Source organism: Salvelinus namaycush, chromosome 2 (genome assembly GCF_016432855.1).
Source record: "Salvelinus namaycush isolate Seneca chromosome 2, SaNama_1.0, whole genome shotgun sequence".
NCBI lineage: Eukaryota > Metazoa > Chordata > Actinopteri > Salmoniformes > Salmonidae > Salvelinus > Salvelinus namaycush.
This window is the reverse complement of record NC_052308.1, coordinates 80,336,555-80,350,756: the sequence shown is the minus strand read 5'-3', so window position 1 is coordinate 80,350,756 and position 14,202 is coordinate 80,336,555. Positions and strand designations below refer to the sequence as shown.

General features: G+C 43.3%; 2 protein-coding genes across 7 annotated transcripts in view; one reads left to right on the top strand and one right to left on the bottom strand.

Moving 5' to 3' along the window:
- Positions 1-38: 38 nt before the first annotated feature.
- On the top strand, positions 39-3,656 carry LOC120019900 (ubiquitin-like protein 5). Its single transcript, XM_038963314.1, has 5 exons — positions 39-169; positions 733-789; positions 2,292-2,375; positions 2,649-2,686; positions 3,437-3,656. The coding sequence occupies exons 2-5, from the start codon at positions 734-736 to the stop codon at positions 3,478-3,480; spliced, it is 222 nt and encodes a 73-aa protein (XP_038819242.1). The 5' UTR covers positions 39-169; position 733; the 3' UTR covers positions 3,481-3,656.
- Positions 3,657-7,729: 4,073 nt separating this feature from the next.
- Positions 7,730-14,202, bottom strand: part of LOC120019806 (proto-oncogene vav-like) — a 57,820-nt gene continuing 51,347 nt past the window's right edge. For all 6 annotated transcript variants that reach the window (XM_038963233.1, XM_038963254.1, XM_038963239.1 and 3 more), the window contains 8 exons: positions 13,705-13,841; positions 13,167-13,232; positions 12,580-12,611; positions 11,381-11,491; positions 11,167-11,254; positions 10,350-10,473; positions 9,547-9,698; positions 7,730-9,163 (listed from right to left, as the gene is read on the bottom strand). In XM_038963233.1, the coding sequence (XP_038819161.1) occupies positions 9,110-9,163; positions 9,547-9,698; positions 10,350-10,473; positions 11,167-11,254; positions 11,381-11,491; positions 12,580-12,611; positions 13,167-13,232; positions 13,705-13,841 (764 nt within the window). In that variant the 3' untranslated portion in view covers positions 7,730-9,109. The remainder of the gene's footprint in view (positions 9,164-9,546; positions 9,699-10,349; positions 10,474-11,166; positions 11,255-11,380; positions 11,492-12,579; positions 12,612-13,166; positions 13,233-13,704; positions 13,842-14,202) is intronic.

Sequence of the window (14,202 nt, the reverse complement as noted above, 5' to 3'; positions counted from 1 at the left end):
TTGATATGTTACCTTATGAGAGGCCTTGAAGTAGCAATGTCAATCATCCGTTTAGATGTTTCATTGGTGCGTTTTCTCGTTGTACACAAAGCGGAACGCTTTACGACTACGCAGGCTGAAGCGATTCTGATTGTCGCTAACATTTTGTGAACGACTAGCGATCAATAAGGTAATATCTGTACTTATACGATATTTTATCAATGGTATAGACCAATAAACATGTGAGGAAACTTCAATATCTAAGACGTAATGCTTTATTTTTTTTGTTCGAAATCTTCAGTGGTTGTTGATGAAGAGCTAACTAGCTCTGCTAACATTAGCCAACTCCATATGACAACGTTGATTGTCCTAGCTATTATGTTAGCTGCTAAGTAACATTACATTATTGGAGTTGGAATGACAAGCAGCTGGAACATCATCCTTGTATTGTAATCATCACTTGTGTAACCAACTAACGTTCGCTAGTTAGCTAAACTGTATGCTGTTTCACGCCACTTCGATACGAAATGATTTTCTTAGCAGATTAGGAGAGCATTTTCGCTAACCCGTCTTAACCTCAGTGTCCTAACCGACTACGTTAATTATCCTAACCCGCTTTAAATTCTAACCTGCTACGAAAAAGTCACGAACGTATCGAAGTGGCGTGAAAATAGTGTTTATCGTATGCTCACCGTGTCATGCTGTACCGCTTACTCAATCAACGCTCCCCGTCTCTCTCTCTCTGCGGATCAGGATGATTGAGGTGGTTTGCAATGACCGGCTGGGCAAGAAGGTCCGGGTGAAGTGCAAGTATCCTTTTACAAAGCTGACCAGCATGCAAGTTCAATAGCTAGTCTTCCAGCACAGACTAGCCTACGCCAGTCATAGACGCCAACTGATTTAGCGCCTATTGGCGATAGTAACGTACACTGTTACAATAGTATGTAGACACCCCTTCAAATGAGTGGATTCGGCTATTTCAGCCACACCCGTTGCTGACAGGTGTATAAAATTGAGCGCACAGCCATGCATTCTCCATAGACAAACATCGGCAGTAAAATGGCCTTACTGAAGAGCTCAATGACTTTCAAAGTGGCACCGTCATAGGAAGCCACCTTTCCAACAAGTCAGTTAGTCAAATTTCTGCCTTGCTAGAGCTGCCCCAGTCAACTGAAAGTGCTGTTATTGTGAAGTGGAAACGTCTAGGAGCAACAACGGCTCAGCCGCGAAGTGGTAAGCCACACAAGCTCACAGAACGGGACCGCTGCAGCGTGTAAAAAGTGTCTGTCCTCGGTTGCAACACTCACTACCGAGTTCCAAACTGTCTCGGGAAGCAACGTCAGCACAATAACTATTTGTCAGGAGCTTCATGAAATGGGTTTCCATGGCCGAGCAGCCACACACAAGCCTAAGATTCCCATGCGCAATGCCAAGCGTCGGCTGGAGTGGTGTAAAGCTCGCCGCCATTGGACCCAGAGCAGTGGAAATGCATTTTCTGCCAGTCCGAGCGACGAATCTGGGTTTTGGTGTATAATGCCAACTGTAAAGTGGAGGAGCAATAATGGTCTGGGGCTGTTTTTCATGGTTCTGGCCCCTTAGTTCCAGTGAAGGGAAATCTTAACGCTACAGCATGCAATGACATTCTAGACGATTCTGTGCTTCCAACTTTGTCTCAACAGTTTTGGGAAGGCCCTCTCCTGTTTCAGCATGACAATGCCCCCGTGCACAAGGAGATCCATACAGAAATTGTTTGTTGAGATCGTTTTGGAAGAACTTGACTGGCCTGCACAGAGCCCTGACCTCAACCCCCATCGAACACCTGTGGGATGAATTGGAACGCCGACTAATTGCCCAACATCAGTGCCTGACCTCACTAATGCTCTTGTGGTTGAATGGAAGCAAGTCCCCTCAGCTATATTCTAACATCTAGTGGAAAGCCTTCCCAGAAGAGTAGAGGCTGTTATAGCAGCAAAGGGGGGGACCAACTCCATATTAATGACCAAGATTTTGGAATGAGATGTTCGACGAGCAGGTGTCCACATACTCTTTTTTTTTTTATCCCAGACGCTCGTTCTGAACGTTAAAACACATCGTTGCGAAATGGTTTTGGAAACATAAGGGGAATGTATCTTTCATATCAGCAATAAATAATTTTCAACAAACTAAAGGTTAAATGACTACAGACCCTTTTAGAGGGTTATGGTTATGTAGATGTCTGTAGATGCTGAACGTTCAGAGGGTTGCAGGCATAGACCCACTCCACCAACATGTCGTTCTATCAGTGTTAAGTGTACAGCCTTAACCCTTTCCAGCTCAGAAGACACTATAGGAGACCTGAAGAAGCTCATCGCTGCCCAGACAGGCACACGGTGGGACAAGATCGTACTCAAGAAATGGTGAGAAAGAAATGAACAGTCCCTAGCCTACGAACCAGTGACGAGTCACTTCCCTTCTCTTCCTCCTGTATTATTCAGACTGTTCTCTGTGTAGTCTGCATTTGTATCCAGGGTAACGTTTTAGAATATTAAGGTAGAAATGTATTGTGCAGAACTAACAAGCCTCTGTGACATGCAGAATAAGGAATCGTGTCATTTCTATCTGAAACGTTCAGGAAGGAACCTGGTCTAGACTGTGTTCTTCGTCTGTGACTTCCTGTTTTCTCCTCTCAGGTACACCATATTCAAGGACCACGTGTCTCTGGGAGACTGTATCCTTTTCGAGCCCTCAGAAGTGCAGTGTCACTGTTTGACAACAGGGTGGCGTTTTATTGTCGTGAGTCTCGTCCTGGAGGCACAACTGGGCCATTTCCTCTTAGAGCAGCTGCAAAGTCAAACGTGGCTATATTGTTTTCATGCTTTTTTACAATAATGTGCTTTTTGGTGTTTAAATTAGGGTTAGACATGAGGTTCAACAGTGTAAAACCTAATTGGATGACTTTGTGGCTGTGCCAGCTAGTGACCACTGCAGAGCTGCCTCCAGAACAACATTCACGACGAAGAACGCTAAAACTGTTTTTAACCAAGAGGAAATAGAAAACTATTGAGCCCTTAGAACAACAGTTTCACTCTGACCAGGGAGGAATCTGTAAACTGGGCGATACTGAGCCAACATGTCTGCTTTCCTTCCAGGTTTTGCTACTGTTAGATATAGTAAGGAGAGAGAGAAACGTACAGCAACATTGTAATGTCTCCTCCTCACTTTATCTGATGGTTGTTGTCGGAGTGGGTTTCTAAATGTAAACAAAAGTTTTTGTTATTGAGAAATGCTGTTGGTGAAGTGTTGCCTTGAAAGGGAGGAGTTTCCTGGTTTAGGTCATTATATTGAGGGGAAACCCAGGGAAATGATTTGGTTGTGCAACTCGAGACATTTGACACACACACACTGTGCATATGGATGGTGTTTGTGTGGGACTACTGATCACCACCACTGTTGTCCTCCTCAACTCACCTGTCTGCAGATGAGATCCATGATGGGCAGAACCTGGAGCTGTACTACCAGTAGAAGACTGAGGACTCACACCAGACACACACACACACACACCACACAATTCTATTTAATAACAAGGCTTGAGTTTGTTGATCATTGGATCAGGGTTTGCGGAAGACATTGACAATGTTCTAGTGATGAAATGTTTTGATATTGTTTGGAAATAAAAGCAAATATTTATATTAGCTTAATTTGTCTCCATCTCTAACTGGCCTGATTATCTGGGAGTGTCCCACATGGTACCCTATTCCCTTATATAGTGTACTACTATAGAACAGGTTCTGTTTAGGTAAGAGGTTCCTTATATAGTGTACTACTATAGACCAGACTGTTCTGTTTAGGTAAGAGGTTCCTTATATAGTGTACTACTATAGAACAGGTTCTGTTTAGGTAAGAGGTTCCTTATATAGTGTACTACTATAGACCAGACTGTTCTGTTTAGGTAAGAGGTTCCTTATATAGTGTACTACTATAGAACAGGTTCTGTTTAGGTAAGAGGTTCCTTATTTAGTGTACTACTATAGAACAGGTTCTGTTTAGGTAAGAGGTTCCTTATTTAGTGTACTACTATAGAACAGACTGTTCTGTTTAGGTAAGAGGTTCCTTATATAGTGTACTACTATAGACCAGACTGTTCTGTTTAGGTAAGAGGTTCCTTATTTAGTGTACTACTATAGAACAGACTGTTCTGTTTAGGTAAGAGGTTCCTTATTTAGTGTACTACTATAGAACAGACTGTTCTGTTTAGGTAAGAGGTTCCTTATTTAGTGTACTACTATAGAACAGACTGTTCTGTTTAGGTAAGAGGTTCCTTATATAGTGTACTACTATAGAACAGACTGTTCTGTTTAGGTAAGAGGTTCCTTATATAGTGTACTACTATAGACCAGACTCTGTTCTGTTTAGGTAAGAGGTTCCTTATATAGTCTACTACTATAGAACAGACTGTTCTGTTTAGGTAAGAGGTTCCTTATTTAGTGTACTACTATAGAACAGACTGTTCTGTTTAGGTAAGAGGTTCCTTATTTAGTGTACTACTATAGAACAGACTGTTCTGTTTAGGTAAGAGGTTCCTTATATAGTGTACTACTATAGAACAGACTGTTCTGTTTAGGTAAGAGGTTCCTTATTTAGTGTACTACTATAGACCAGACTGTTCTGTTTAGGTAAGAGGTTCCTTATATAGTGTACTACTATAGACCAGACTGTTCTGTTTAGGTAAGAGGTTCCTTATATAGTGTACTACTATAGAACAGACTGTTCTGTTTAGGTAAGAGGTTCCTTATATAGTGTACTACTATAGACCAGACTCTGTTCTGTTTAGGTAAGAGGTTCCTTATATAGTGTACTACTATAGACCAGACTGTTCTGTTTAGGTAAGAGGTTCCTTATATAGTGTACTACTATAGAACAGACTGTTCTGTTTAGGTAAGAGGTTCCTTATATAGTGTACTACTATAGAACAGACTCTGTTCTGTTTAGGTAAGAGGTTCCTTATATAGTGTACTACTATAGACCAGACCCTGTTCTGTTTAGGTAAGAGGTTCATTATTTAGTGTACTACTATAGAACAGACTCTGTTCTGTTTAGGTAAGAGGTTCCTTATATAGTGTACTACTATAGAACAGACTGTTCTGTTTAGGTAAGAGGTTCCTTATTAGTGTACTACTATAGAACAGACTGTTCTGTTTAGGTAAGAGGTTCCTTATTTAGTGTACTACTATAGAACAGACTCTGTTCTGTTTAGGTAAGAGGTTCCTTATATAGTGTACTACTATAGACCAGACCCTGTTCTGTTTAGGTAAGAGGTTCCCTATATAGTGTACTACTATAGAACAGACTGTTCTGTTTAGGTAAGAGGTTCCTTATTTAGTGTACTACTATAGAACAGACTCTGTTCTGTTTAGGTAAGAGGTTCCTTATATAGTGTACTACTATAGAACAGACTGTTCTGTTTAGGTAAGAGGTTCCTTATATAGTGTACTACTATAGACCAGACCCTGTTCTGTTTAGGTAAGAGGTTCCTTATATAGTGTACTACTATAGACCAGACTGTTCTGTTTAGGTAAGAGGTTCCTTATATAGTGTACTACTATAGACCAGACTGTTCTGTTTAGGTAAGAGGTTCCTTATATAGTGTACTACTATAGAACAGACTCTGTTCTGTTTAGGTAAGAGGTTCCTTATATAGTGTACTACTATAGAACAGACTGTTCTGTTTAGGTAAGAGGTTCCTTATTTAGTGCACTACTATAGAACAGACTCTGTTCTGTTTAGGTAAGAGGTTCCTTATATAGTGTACTACTATAGACCAGACTCTGTTCTGTTTAGGTAAGAGGTTCCTTATATAGTGTACTACTATAGACCAGACTGTGTTCTGTTTAGGTAAGAGGTTCCTTATATAGTGTACTACTATAGACCAGACTGTTCTGTTTAGGTAAGAGGTTCCTTATATAGTGTACTACTATAGAACAGACTGTTCTGTTTAGGTAAGAGGTTCCTTATATAGTGTACTACTATAGACCAGACTCTGTTCTGTTTAGGTAAGAGGTTCCTTATATAGTGTACTACTATAGACCAGACTGTTCTGTTTAGGTAAGAGGTTCCTTATATAGTGTACTACTATAGACCAGACTCTGTTCTGTTTAGGTAAGAGGTTCCTTATATAGTGTACTACTATAGACCAGACTCTGTTCTGTTTAGGTAAGAGGTTCCTTATATAGTGTACTACTATAGACCAGACTGTTCTGTTTAGGTAAGAGGTTCCTTATATAGTGTACTACTATAGAACAGACTGTTCTGTTTAGGTAAGAGGTTCCTTATATAGTGTACTACTATAGAACAGACTGTTCTGTTTAGGTAAGAGGTTCCTTATATAGTGTACTACTATAGAACAGACTGGTCTGTTTAGGTAAGAGGTTCCTTATATAGTGTACTACTATAGAACAGACTGTTCTGTTTAGGTAAGAGGTTCCTTATTTAGTGTACTACTATAGAACAGACTGTTCTGTTTAGGTAAGAGGTTCCTTATATAGTGTACTACTATAGAACAGACTGTTCTGTTTAGGTAAGAGGTTCCTTATATAGTGTACTACTATAGACCAGACTGTTCTGTTTAGGTAAGAGGTTCCTTATATAGTGCACTACTATAGACCAGACTGTTCTGTTTAGGTAAGAGGTTCCTTATATAGTGTACTACTATAGACCAGACTGTTCTGTTTAGGTAAGAGGTTCCTTATATAGTGTACTACTATAGACCAGACTGTTCTGTTTAGGTAAGAGGTTCCTTATATAGTGTACTACTATAGAACAGACTGTTCTGTTTAGGTAAGAGGTTCCTTATATAGTGTACTACTATAGAACAGACCCTGTTCTGTTGCCATTTGGGACAGAACCTCTGAATATTAGACAATATTAACTGCAACGATATTAAAGGTAGACTCAGCGATGTGGCGTAGAAGTAAACGGCATAGTGGGTCAATTTCCGCATCAACTAAGAGCGTTGAAGCCGGAGGCTGAACTTCTCTGCTGTTTTGATGCCGTGGCTCCCGCGTCGTAACGGTGGGGAGACCGTTGCTCTGTGTGATTGTCTGAGAGACAAGGCTTCCATCTCGTTCGTCTCCGCTGCGGTGCTGCTCGTGGCAACGTCATTTCAGAGTATGTTTAAATACTGAACACGCCGATTGGCACGTGTGTGTTTTTTCTGTTGCTCGTTTGAAAAACGAGATTCAGTCTTGGAGTTGTTTCCTGGCCGATTACGCGTTTGGTTTTAATGATGTTTGTCCCCCATGAGATGCTGTACACACGGAAGCCTATTTCATTTCCTCAGAATTCATTGAAGACAACAAAAAATCTGTATTTTGTTCATTTTTGCTGGGGATGTTTTCGTTGCACAATTTTACATGAAGGTGTTTGGTGCAGTATTTCTTAGCAAACAAAAAATTGCGATGTGTTGTCTTAAGTAACATGGGCTGCTGGCAGGTCTATCTATGCTATTGGATAGAGAGCAATCACCGCAGCGGTTCACCCCATGTTAGTGGGCAAACGGGTCATTGTCAAATCAAAACCCAACCTTCATTTACCAATTGTGACACTTCGTCTTAGACAAGCCTGACTTTATGACCATAATGATCCTACACTTTGTATTCCATTTAGACACCAGAACAACTGACTCATGTCTGTTTTCAAAGGGATTTGTTGCTTTTTAAAGGCATTCGCTCTTTAACTATATACAATGTTAACATGACAGAGACAGACCACGTGGTAAGTCCGAGGTTTTATTCACAGCAGAAACATTGAACCGGTGCATTGAGTTCTACACATAGGAGGAAGCCAGGGGTGCCTCGACGTTAACATGTCTGAAGGGGCTGTATCCGTGTGTAGTGGGGGTCATAGAGAAGGAAAGAGGCCCCATCGTGTCCGTCCCACTATGGCGTCTGTGACATCATGGGCAGTGCCATTGAGGCCATTTTGAAGTAGTCCATTTTCTTCTTCACGATTGGCTGATACCTCCTGATGACCCGGGTTGCACATGACTCCCAACAGGGTCACCAGGAGGGATCAGCCAATGAAGTTGGAAGTCCCCTCCAGTTGACTACATTAAAATGGTGGAAGCCCTCAATGGTGCTGCCCCATGCTAATACAATCTTTTGGCCACTAGAGGCCTCTATCATTCTCTATGGTAGTGGTGAAGCTTCCATCATATTGCCTCTATCATTCTCTATGGTAGTGGTAAAGCTTCCACCATATTGCCTCTATCTTGCAGATCTAGGCAAACATTTAACGCCTCCACGCAGTCATTTAAATTTTAAATCATCACTGGATGTCTAATAAATCGCTGTGTTTATTTCATGAAAACAACTTCAAATGTTTAATAATTTAGTTCCCTGAGCCTCCTTTTGCTATTGGAATGCTCAGTCTGATCGTGTCGGCGTGTTGATAGAAATTTAAATATATTTACATACACAGCCCCGATTGGCGGATAGGATTGTCTAGACTCTAGAGCAGAGATGGGCAGCTCCAGTCCTCGGGGGCCTGATTGGTCCAGCTTCAGCCCCAGCTAAGACACCTGACTGCAGTAATGCAATGATCATGATCTTCAGTTCAGAATACAGTCAGTTTAATCAGCTGTGTTTGCTTGGGAAAAAGTGGGACTGGAGTTGCCCATCCCTGCACTAGAGCCTACCCTGCTTACCCCTTCAAAGTAGGAGGATACATATGCAAATAAAAGATGACTGGTCATTGGTCAGAAAAATGGGATCAGATTGTGATGTCATGCTGTGGGCCAAAATCTCCATCCCACCTGACCAAATTACAAGCATTGTTTTCTAAATGCTACAAGGACATTATCATCACTTTTTCTACAATTTCAGAGTGTTATTTCAACCTCATAGTGTGGAAATATTGTTGAAAAAACAAACAGTAAAAATCACATTTTTGACTGCACTGGTTAGGGCCAAGGGAAGGGGTAGGGATTGAATTGGGACACACTGTCTCTTTCACACACAGGTGAAGGTGTGACAGTGAGGCGACATCAGCAGTAGTCACACAGGTGGAGATGTGAGTGAACATCAGCAGGAGTCACACAGGTGGAGATGTGAGGTGACATCAGCAGGAGTCACACAGGTGGAGATATGAGGCGACATCAGCAGTAGTCAGAGTAATCCTCTTCTACATAGTTAGCTGGGAACAGACCGACCTACAGACAGAGAGACAGGAGTTAGCTGGGAACAGACCGACCTACAGACAGAGAGACAGGAGTTAGCTGGGAACAGACCTACAGACAGAGAGAGGAGTGTGTGTGAGAGACCTTCAACAATTCGTGTGTTGGAAAAGCATTCCAGGTGAAGCTGGTTGAGAGAATGCCAAGAGTGTGCAAAGCTGTCATCAAGGCAAAGGGTGACTACTTTGAAGAATTTAAAATATATTTTGATTTGTTTAACACTTTTTTGGTTACTACATGATTCCATACATTTTGACAGGTGTATGTGTGATGATCCTACTGCATGTGCTGCATGTGAATGTGTTGATTGTGTGTGTGTGTGTACTGTGTGTGTGTGTACTGTGTGTGTTGGTCCTCACCCGTCCATAGACCTCTCCTTTCCACCATCCATTGTGAGCCTTCTTAGACAGGACTTTGACTGTGTCTCCTTCTCTCAGAGACAGCTCTGTACGGTCTCTGGCTGAGAAGTCATACCTGGCCCTAGCTGTGCCGAATGAACGCATACTGCCACCTACAGGAGAGAGAGAGAGAGGGAGAGAGGTGAGGGAGAGAGGTGAGCGTGGCTGTGTGTGTTGAAACATACAGTATTTGAGAGTACTTATATTTGAGGTTATGGAAGGAAATAAGTTGAGGTTTGTAGGAAGTCTTGAGTGTGTGTGTGTGTTTGTGTGTGTACCTGGGGAGGGTGTGTTGAAGGGTGTGTCACCCTGTTCAGGCTGGTTGAAGGGGGTCTGGAGGGTGGTGTGTGTTTGTGTACCTGGGGAGGGTGTGTTGAAGGGTGTGTCACTCTGTTCAGGCTGGTTGAAGGGGGTCTGGAGGGTGGTGTGTGTTTGTGTACCTGGGGAGGGTGTGTTGAAGGGTGTATCACTCTGTTCAGGCTGGTTGAAGGGGGTCTGGAGGGTGGTGTGTGTTTGTGTACCTGGGGAGGGTGTGTTGAAGAGTGTGTCACTCTGTTCAGGCTGGTTGAAGGGGGTCTGGAGGGTGGTGTGTGTTTGTGTACCTGGGGAGGGTGTGTTGAAGGGTGAGTCACTCTGTTCAGGCTGGTTGAAGGGGGTCTGGAGGGTGGTGTGTGTTTGTGTACCTGGGGAGGGTGTGTTGAAGGGTGAGTCACTCTGTTCAGGCTGGTTGAAGGGGGTCTGGAGGGTGGTGTGTGTTTGTGTACCTGGGGAGGGTGTGTTGAAGGGTGTATCACTCTGTTCAGGCTGGTTGAAGGGGGTCTGGAGGGTGGTGTCCACATCCTTAAAATACTCCTTCAGTGAATGTTGCTGGTAGAACTGAACCATCTCCTAACAGAGGGATGAGAGAGAGAGATATGGGGGAGGGGAGAGAGAGAGAGGGAGAGATGGGGGAGGGGAGAGAGAGAGAGAGGGGGGAGGGGAGAGAGAGAGATGGGGGAGGGGAGAGAGAGATAAAGATCCAACGTGCTTTACAAAAAAGAAAAGTAAAACATGTTGTTTATATTTACAAAAGAAGAAGAAAAAGGGATGAGAGGTAGAGAGATGAGGAGGGTAGACAGAGAGATGAGAGGTAGAGAGATGAGGAGGGTAGACAGAGAGATGAGAGGAAGAGAGATGATGAGGGTAGACAGAGAGATGAGAGGAAGAGGTAGAGAGATGAGGAGGGTAGACAGAGAGATGAGAGGTAGAGAGATGAGGAGGGTAGACAGAGAGATGGGAGGAAGAGGGAGAGAGATGAGGAGGGTAGACAGAGAGATGAGAGGAAGAGGGAGAGAGATGAGGAGGGTAGACAGAGAGATGAGAGGAAGAGAGATGAGGAGGGTAGACAGAGAGATGAGAGGAAGAGGTAGAGAGATGAGGAGGGTAGACAGAGAGATGAGAGGTAGAGAGATGAGGAGGGTAGACAGAGAGATGGGAGGAAGAGGGAGAGAGATGAGGAAGGTAGACAGAGAGATGGGAGGAAGAGGGAGAGAGATGAGGAGGGTAGACAGAGATGAGAGGAAGAGAAGGGGAATGACGTACGATTAATCCTTTGAATGCTTTCTTCTCGTTGATGCGGTAGAGGCCTTCTGTTGACGTGATCTTGATGTGTCTGATGTCCATGTTAAACCTGGAGGAGACAGAGTGAATGAGAATCAGTGTGTGTGTGAGAGAGAGTAAGAATATGTGTGTGAGAGGAAGATTGCCAGCTGACAGACAGCGCCTTTCTGATTGGCCAGCAAGGAGGCGGGCTCACTTGAGGCTGATTGCGAACTCTCCTCCGTCTTTCTGGCGGACCAGAAACGTTCCGTCCGACCGTGAAATCAGGAGGTTCTTCGCCGCTGACCGGTCCATGTTCCCCGCAAACCTAGAACCCAAATCACTTAAATGACCAAACCTAGAACCCATTGCAGTTACGTTAGAACAATACAAAACCTTCCCATGATTGCTATCAATAACTATTTTCAAACACAGAACACTTCCAAACCTAGAACCCTGCAGTGATACCACACTCTTAGAAAAAAGGTGATATCTAGAACCTAAAAGGGTTCTTTGGCTGTCCCCATAGGAGAAACCTTTGAAGAATTATTTTTGGTTCCAGATAGAACCCTTTTGGTTCCAGGTAGGTTCGACCTGGAACCAAAAAGGGTTCTCCTGCTCCCCATAGGAACCCTTTTGGAACCCTTTTTTCTAAGATTGCAGGTAGTACATATCTAGAACATCGGTATGAGTGATACCAGGTGGTACACATCTAGAACATCGGTATGAGTGATACCAGGTGGTACACATCTAGAACATCGGTATGAGTGATACCAGGTGGTGCATATCTAGAACATCGGTATGAGTGATACCAGGTGGTGCATATCTAGAACATCGGTATGAGTGATACCAGGTGGTACATATCTAGAACATCGGTATGAGTGATACCAGGTGGTGCATATCTTGAACATCGGTATGAGTGATACCAGGTGGTACACATCTAGAACATCGGTATGAGTGATACCAGGTGGTGCATATCTAGAACATCGGTATGAGTGATACCAGGTGGTACACATCTAGAACATCGGTATGAGTGATACCATGTGGTGCATATCTAGAACATCGGTATGAGTAATACCAGGTGGTACACAACTAGAACATCGGTATGAGTGATACCGGGTGGTGCATATCTAGAACATCGGTATGAGTGATACCAGGTGGTGCATATCTAGAACATCAGTATGAGTAATACCACCAGGTGGTACACATCTAGAACATCGGTATGAGTGATACCAGGTGGTGCATATCTAGAACATCGGTATGAGTGATACCAGGTGGTGCCTATCTAGAACATCAGTATGAATGATACCAGGTGGTGCCTATCTAGAACATCAGTATGAATGATACCAGGTGGTGCATATCTAGAACATCGGTATGAGTGATACCAGGTGTAAATAGAATGGTATCATTACTCACCATAGGAAGTCGGATAGGTCAGGAGTTGATCTCTGGGGAGAGAGGTCAGACAGTTTGAGAACACAACCCATGCTTCCTGAAGCGCTTAATAAAACATGTTGGTATTTCTATCAATACCAGACACGGTGTCACCTAAACCTATAACATGGCATGTGTAATCAACAACATGTATGTAGGTATTTCTATCAATACCAGACACGGTGTCACCTAAACCTATAACATGGCATGTGTAATCAACAACATGTAGGTATTTCCATCAATACCAGACACGGTGTCACCTAAACCTATAACATGGCATGTGTAATCAACAACATGTTGGTATTTCTATCAATACCAGACACGGTGTCACCTAAACCTATAACATGGCATGTGTAATCAACAACATGTATGTAGGTATTTATATCAATACCAGACACGGTGTCACCTAAACCTATAACATGGCATGTGTAATCAACAACATGTATGCTACACACAGAGAAATATTTCCACTGGTGATGATCCATGTGTAACCAAGATGCTTATAACCCACGGTCGGATTGAGTCCCGGCCTTACTCCTAGATCACTGTTTAAAGTCAGCGGTACTCACAGAGATGAAGGGCTGGACCTTACTGCAGGGGAACCAACCCATCTGACCAATCGTCACGTTCTTGCCCTGAGTGACACACACAGCAGACCAATCAGACGACTAGAACAACACGGTGTCTTACAGTGCTTCCTGGAGCACATTATTGTACAGAAATGATTTACTACAAAGTACATGTTACAATGGTGTATTACTCAATAATACGCTAGGAATTACTGACAGGAATAATAGGCCTTGTTAGCAGGTTGTATTAAATGAGAGAGAGAGAGAGAGAGAGAGAGAGAGAGAGAGAGAGAGAGAGAGAGAGAGAGAGAGAGAGAGAGAGAGAGAGAGAGAGAGAGAGAGAGAGAGAGAGAGAGAGAGAGAGAGAGAGAGAGAGAGAGAGAGAGAGAGAGAGAGAGAGAGAGAGAGAGAGAGAGAGAGAGAGAGAGAGAGAGAGAGAGAGAGAGAGAGTCTCCACCCTCCTACACACTCACACTACAGGAAGCATGCTCTGCCTGCACCGTGTGTGTGTGTGCATGTGCGTGTGTGAGTGTTTCACCTCCCACCACGTTAGTTCGGCATCGGCTCTTGTCAGTTCGATGACATCACCCATGGAGAGGTGCAGTGGTTGGCCGAACGCTACAGGGGGCGGAGGCAAACCATAGTACTCCTGACACACCTCCATTTTAGGAAAGCCTGAGAGAGAGAAAGAGAGAAAGATCATTTGTTTAATTCTACAACCACCTAAAAGGAAGCGATTCCCAAACCTTCTATAACAAAGCCATCACCTACAGAGAGATGAACCTGGAGTAGAGTCCCCATAAGCAAGCTAGTCCTGGGGCTATGTTCACAAACACAAACAGACCCCACAGAGCCCCAGGACAGCAACACATTAGACCCAACCAAATCATGAGAAAACAAAAAGATAATTACTTGATACAATGGAAAGAGTTAACAAAAAAACAGAGCAAACTAGAATGCTATTTGGCCCTAAACAGAGAGTATACAGTGGCAGAATACCTGACCACTGTGACTGACCCAAACTTAAGGAAAACTT

Bases quoted from the DNA above. Each gene is read 5' to 3' on its own strand.
- LOC120019900 (XM_038963314.1), top strand. From the start codon at position 734: ATGATTGAGGTGGTTTGCAATGACCGGCTGGGCAAGAAGGTCCGGGTG. The intron at 2,376-2,648 runs GTGAGAAAGAAA...TTCTCCTCTCAG, and splicing joins AAGATCGTACTCAAGAAATG to GTACACCATATTCAAGGACC. The intron at 2,687-3,436 runs GTATCCTTTTCG...ACCTGTCTGCAG, and splicing joins CCACGTGTCTCTGGGAGACT to ATGAGATCCATGATGGGCAG.